The 7,500-nt window shown below is 45.7% G+C and overlaps 1 protein-coding gene across 1 annotated transcript in view; it reads right to left on the bottom strand.

Annotated features, from left to right (window-relative positions):
• LOC120546766 (T-lymphoma invasion and metastasis-inducing protein 2-like) overlaps positions 1-7,500 on the bottom strand; it is a 141,385-nt gene that overhangs the window by 10,461 nt on the left and 123,424 nt on the right. Inside the window, exons 7-10 of the mRNA XM_039781945.1 lie at positions 4,018-4,206; positions 2,898-2,966; positions 2,685-2,810; positions 1,232-1,340 (exon numbers count right to left, since the gene is read on the bottom strand). Of these exons, the coding sequence (XP_039637879.1) occupies positions 1,232-1,340; positions 2,685-2,810; positions 2,898-2,966; positions 4,018-4,206 (493 nt within the window). The remainder of the gene's footprint in view (positions 1-1,231; positions 1,341-2,684; positions 2,811-2,897; positions 2,967-4,017; positions 4,207-7,500) is intronic.

Below are 7,500 nucleotides of genomic sequence, written 5' to 3'. Positions count from 1 at the left end.
GTGACTGCGGCCAAAGTTGCGAGGCATTGAAGTTTTAGAAAAGAGAACCACTTACAACTCACGATACGTTTGTTGATTGGATACTGCTAGCCGCAGACAGTGATTCTTCTAACCTACCCTAAATCGATAAATGTGTGTTTTGAGTGTGAGAAGATCTCCGTTAAGAATGACGTAATGAAATTGCCTAGGCCTGTAGGTGATGCATGTTACCTAGACCTGCAGGTAATGTATGTTACCTAGACCTGCAGGTAATGCATGTTACCTAGACCTGCAGGTAATGCATGTTACCTAGACCTGCAGGTAATGCATGTTACCTAGGCCTGCAGGTAGTGCATGTTACCTAGACCTGCAGGTAGTGCATGTTACCTAGACCTGCAGGTAATGCATGTTACCTAGGCCTGCAGGTAGTGCATGTTACCTAGACCTGCAGGTAATGTATGTTACCTAGACCTGCAGGTAATACATGTTACCTAGACCTGCAGGTAATGTATGTTACCTAGACCTGCAGGTAATACATGTTACCTAGGCCTGCAGGTAATGTATGTTACCTAGACCTGCAGGTAATACATGTTACCTAGACCTGCAGGTAATGTATGTTACCTAGACCTGCAGGTAAAGCATGTTACCTAAACCTGCAGGTAATGTATGTTACCTAGACCTGCAGGTAAAGCATGTTACCTAAACCTGCAGGTAATACATGTTACCTAGACCTGTAGGTAATGCATGTTACCTAGACCTGCAGGTAATGCATGTTACCTAGACCTGCAGGTAATGCATGTTACCTAGACCTGTAGGTAATGCATGTTACCTAGACCTGTAGGTAATGCATGTTACCTAGACCTGCAGGTAATGCATGTTACCTAGACCTGTAGGTAATGCATGTTACCTAGACCTGTAGGTAATGCATGTTACCTAGGCCTGCAGGTAATGCATGTTACCTAGACCTGCAGGTAATGCATGTTACCTAGACCTGCAGGTAATGCATGTTACCTAGGCCTGCAGGTAATGCATGTTACCTATAGGCCTGCACTCGGGAACATTTACAAAAAGACCCTAGGTTGCATTTTGGCGAGAGTTACGCTTTAAATGTCATAGTGCTTTCATAACAGTATCCTTAGCAGCTACAGGTTTATATTACTGTGTCTTTGTGCATTTCCAGATAATGTAAATGTATAAATAAAGCATTTAGATGTTTGCTTTTGTGCAGCGCTGCGTGACAGATGAAACTCACCTCTCTCCAGAACTTTCTGGACTTTGATGTGGTTGGCACAGAAGCCGCTGTAGTGCTTGAAGTGGTCGGCATAGTAGAGGAAAGATCCGCCCAACGAGAAGAGGAGTTTCTTTGAGCAAAGAGAGAGAAAGTTTTCAAAAATCTGGCACAACAGGGCCGGTTAAATCCACCAAAAAGTAGAGGCTGGGTACCAAATCCAATACTGTTTAGGAACCGACAAAGTAGTACGAAGGAGTATTGAAAAATGCCTCATCATGAAATATCCAATTTCACTATCTAAAGGAGGAAATCTCATCAGCGTCAGTGAGCCAATCAGCACGCAGCATGCTTCTACCAAGATCTAGTAATGTCTGTGATTGGCTGTCGTAGAGACACGCATCTACAACACGTCTGCTTCCTTCTATCTCCTCTTCTGCCCACTCTGACCACACACACACACACACAGACACACACACACACACACACACACAGACAGACACACACACACACACACACACAAACACCCCCACACCCACACACACACACACCCCCACACACAGACACACACACACACAGACACACACAGACACACAGACACACACACACACACACACAAAACACCCCACACACACACACACACACACACAGACACACAAGACACACACACACACACCCCCACACACAGACACACAGACACACACACACACACACACCAAACACCCCACACACACACACACACACCCCCACACACAGACACACACACACACAGACACACCCACACACACACACAGACAGACAGACAGACACACACCCCCACACGCAGACAGACACACACAAACACACACACCCACACAGACAGACACACACACCCCCCCCACACACACAGACAGATAGACAGACAGACAGACAGACAGACAGACAGACAGACACACACACACCCCCCACACACACAGACAGATAGACAGACAGACAGACAGACAGACACACACACACACACACACACACACACACTGAGCTCTCTTAAAGGAGCTGCAGCACCATTTTAACAACAAATGCCTTATGGTGCTGATGTGACCGAGCCCGACTGGAACCCAATCATAATTTCTAAATATCTGTCCGAAAATTTAATCGTGATTATGATTTCGGCTCCCAACGATCACAAAAAGAGAATAATCGAGAAAAACTATTATTCAGCTCATTACGTTTTGCAAGTAAACTCTTATTTTCTCTCGTGTTCTGAATGAAAAAATAAAGTTTAAATAGGAAAAGTATTAAGGTATATTTCACAGCTGTATGTGTTTTATTTACTGTTGATTTATTTAACTTTTTCCCCTAATTTTTAAGTTCAATAATTGCCACATCTTTCCAGAAGTCAACGAGTAATCGTGTTAAATTATCGTGATTTCAATATTGACCGAAATAATTATATTTTTTCCCATAATCGAGCAGCCCTAGTCCCTGGCTGGATGCTTACCTTGAACTGCGCGGGGGTTTCCAGGTGGCTGAAGTTGGGGCAGGAGGCGATCCTCTCCTCCAGGTTCTGCAGAAAGACTCTCTGGAAGTCCAACATCTCCGGCAGGCTGCCGAACAGCGCCTCCATCTGGTTGGGGGGGCACGCGGTCAGACACGCTGAAAAACTACCCCAACCTGGCATCATTTCAGAAGTGGTTTGTGTGTGAATGTGTACCTCTTCTTTACTGAGGAAGGTCTCCTTCTGCAGCGGAGTCAGGTAGAGGTCAAAGAGACACACCAGGTCCTGATGGAGACACGGTCAGCTTTTAGAGAATCACTCAAATACACACACACAGAGACACACAGAGACACACACACACAGAGAGAGACACACACACACACACACACAGAGACACACAGAGAGACACACAGAGACACACACACACACACACACACACACACACAGAGAGACACACAGAGACACACACACACACACACACACACACACACAGAGACACACAGAGACACACACACACAACACACACACACACAGACACACAGAGACACAAACACACAACAGAGACACACACACACACACACACACACACACACACACAAAACACACACACACACACAACAGAAACAACACACAGAGACACACACACACAAACAAACACACACAGAGACACACAGAGAGAGACACACACAGACACACACACAAACACACACAACAACACACACACACACACACACAGACAGAGACACACACACACACACACACACAGACAGAGACACACAAGACACACACACACACACACACACAGACACACAGAGAGAGACACACACAGACACACATAAGCAACACACACACACAAACACAGCAACACACACACACACACACACACACACACACACAAAAAAACACACACACACACACACACACACACAGAAAGACACACACACACACACACACACACACACAGACATAGAAACACACAGACACAGACAGAGACACACACTCACACTCACACACACAGAGACACACACTCACACTCACACACACAGAGACACACACACACACACACACACACACAGACACACACACACACACACACAGAGACACACACACACAGACACACACACACACACACACACACAGACAGAGACACACACACACTAAACTAAATGTTTCTGGGTTATAAAACTAACAGAAATACAATAAAATTGGACGTAAATCATTTCAGTTTTAGTGTGCGTGTGTGTCTGTGTGTGTGTGTCTGTGTGTGTCTGTGTGTGTGTGTGTCTGTGTGTGTGTGTCTCTGTGTGTGTGTGTGTGTAATAGTTGCAGTACTGACGTTGACGTAGGACTTCTCGGTGTCGACCAGCTCCTCGATGACTCGGCGCAGGCGCTGACACACGCTCAGGTGGGCGGGGCTTGCAGAGCCGCCGGCGTGCTGCGGGCCGTACGGGTTCCTGGGAGCGTTGGCGTCCGGCGCTCGGCGCTCTGAGAACGTTTGGTACAGGGCGTGAACCCGCCCCACGTCCTGCCAGGACAAATTAAACACACACACACACACCACACACACACACACACACACACACACACACACACACACACACACACACACACACACACACAGAGTCCATTAACACAGGTCCCAGCAACACATTCTCACTCCCATCTCGCAAAATACAGACGCTTGGTCAGGTGACCTTTGGCGTTTGTTATTGATGCTAAAAGTCTCTTTTATATAGACCTTAGTGGTCCCCTAATACTGTATCTGAAGTCTCTTTTATATAGACCTTAGTGGTCCCCTAATACTGTATCTGAAGTCTCTTTTATATAGACCTTAGTGGTCCCCTAATACTGTATCTGAAGTCTCTTTTATATAGACCTTAGTGGTCCCCTAATACTGTATCTGAAGTCTCTTTTATATAGACCTTAGTGGTCCCCTAATACTGTATCAGAGCAGGATACCCAGGGCTCGGTTTACACCTATCACCATTTCTAGCCACTGGGGGGCCATAGGCAGGCTGGGGGAACTCATATTAATGTTAAAAAAAACTCATAAAGGGACATTTTCATGCCATGGGACCTTTAACCTCCTCCCCTCTGGCAGGCGCGACAGATCCTTGCACACAGAAACAACCAGACATAAGACCAGCTTCTTTCCCACTGCCATCACTTTACTGGACACTTGATAAGTGGGTCATCATCTCCACTTTGGCCACTCACGCTCTTCTCTACACATTACACACTTATCATACCAATATGCATCTTGCACACTACTTTGCACTATTACTTTTTGCACTTTTTGCACTCCATGTGTACTTGTCTTGATATTATGTCTTAATTGTATATTTGTATTTTTTGTATATGATGTTGATATGTGCCTATATGTATATTTGTGTCTCTATTGTACAGTATGTGTGTATATTACTATCTATCTACTGTATTTTTACTACCACATGTCTATTAGTTGACTGTATAGAGAGTTAACACCTACCCAAGTCTAATTCTTGGTGTGTATGTGAGCATACTTGGCCAATAAAACCAAATCTGATTCTGATTGAAGTACTCCAAACCGAGTCGAGAAAAAGGTACAGATGTGCCACAGAAAACAGCGCTCTAAATCTCCGGTAACATCCGTTCCCTTAACAACAACAACAACAACAACAACAACAACAACAACAACAGCAGCAGCAGAGATACATAACCAAAAATGTACGCACGATATTGGCCGGCCAAGTAAAAATGGCTCCACATCACAGGAAACGTGGCTAAAAGTATGTGGACAGCTGAACACAAGGTCTCTGTCTGTCTGTCTGTCTGTCTGTCTGTCTGTCTGTCTGCCTGCCTGCCTGCCTGCCTGTCTGTGTCTCTGTCTTTGTCTGTCTGCCTGCCTGCCTGTGTCTGTCTGCCTGCGTCTTTGTCTGTCTGCCTGCCTGCCTGCCTGCCTGTCTCTGTCTGTCTGTCTGCCTTCCTGCCTGTTTCTGTGTCTCTGTCTGTCTGCCTGTCTGTGTCTGTGTCTTTGTCTGTGTCTCTGTCTGTCTGTCTGTCTGTCTGTCTGCCTGCCTGCCTGCCTGCTTGTCTGTGTCTCTGTCTGTCTGCCTGCCTGTGCCTCTGTCTGTGTCTCTGCCTGTCTGTCTGCCTGCCTGCCTGTCTGTGTCTCTGTCTGCCTGTCTGTGTCTCTGTCTGTGTCTTTGTCTGTCCGTGTCTCTGCCTGCCTGTGTCTCTGTCTGTCTGTCTGTCTGTCTGTGTCTCTGTCTTTGTTTGCCTGTCTGCCTGTCTGTCTGTCTGTCTGCCTGCCTGTGTCTCTGCCTGTCTGCCTGTCTGTGTCTGTGTCTCTGCCTGTTTGTGTCTCTGTCTGTCTGTCTGCCTGCCTGTCTGTGTCTCTGTTTGTGTCTCTGTCTTTGTCTGCCTGCCTGCCTGCCTGCCTGCCTGTCTCTCTCTCTACCCGTCTACCTGTCGGCCTGTCTGTCTGTTTACCAGCAGGACGAGGCTGTCTGGCGGCCTCCTGCAGCTGAGGCAGCGTGCCGCCTCCTCCAGCAGCCACTCCACCAACGCCACGCCGGGAAACATCTCGCCGTTCTCCTCCTCCGCCTCCTCCTCCAGCACCTCCTGGTCCTCCTCGGGGGGCAGCACCCAGCACAGGGCGCCCATGGCGAGCGGCGAGCGAGAGCAGGGCGCCGCCGGGGTCAAAGGTCGTCTCCCGGAGACAACAACAACAACAACAACATTTACCACCGCTCGGCGCCGGTCCTACGAGACGGACGCCATTAATCCCCCGGCAGCCTCCACACACCCAGACTCCTCCAGGAGTCAGCCGGGATTATCAGATTAGAGCAGCTCCAGGAAGCACAGGGGCATTGTGGGTAAGGAAAGGATTTATCTGACAGGTGAAGGAGACCAGTGGAGGAATGTAACTAAGTACATGTTCTACTGTAACTAAGTACATGTTCTACTGTAACTAAGTACATGTTCTACTGCAGAGAGAATGTAACTAAGTACATGTTCTACTGTAACTAAGTACATGTTCTACTGTAACTAAGTACATGTTCTACTGCAGAGAGAATGTAACTAAGTACATGTTCTACTGTAACTAAGTACATGTTCTACTGCAGAGAGACTGTAACTCAGTACATGTTCTACTATAACTAAGTACATGTTCTACTGTAACTAAGTACATGTTCTACTATAACTAAGTACATGTTCTACTGTAACTAAGTACATGTTCTACTATAACTAAGTACATGTTCTACTGTAACTAAGTACATGTTCTACAACGATGTACTGTTAATTAAATAAATTCATTTTACCTAACTAGCATGTTCTACTTTCTAAGTACATGTTCTACTGTAACTAAGTACATGTTCTACTGCAGAGAGAATGTAACTAAGTACATGTTCTACTGTAACTAAGTACATGTTCTACTGTAACTAAGTACATGTTCTACTGCAGAGAGAATGTAACTAAGTAAATGTTCTACTGTAACTAAGTACATGTTCTACTGTAACTCAGTACATGTTCTACTGTAACTCAGTACATGTTCTACTGTAACTAAGTACATGTTCTACTGCAGAGAGACTGTAACTAAGTACATGTTCTACTGTAACTAAGTAAATGTTCTACTGTAACTAAGTACATGTTCTACTGTAACTAAGTACATGTTCTACTGTAACTAAGTACATGTTCTACTGCAGAGAGAATGTAACTAAGAACATGTTCAATTGTAACTAAGTAAATGTTCTACTTTAACTAAGTACATGTTCTAATGTAACTAAGTACATGTTCTACTGTAACTAAGTACATGTTCTACTGCAGAGAGAATGTAACT

This window comes from Perca fluviatilis, chromosome 18, assembly GCF_010015445.1.
Source record: "Perca fluviatilis chromosome 18, GENO_Pfluv_1.0, whole genome shotgun sequence".
NCBI lineage: Eukaryota > Metazoa > Chordata > Actinopteri > Perciformes > Percidae > Perca > Perca fluviatilis.
This window is presented reverse-complemented; position numbering and strand designations above follow the sequence as displayed.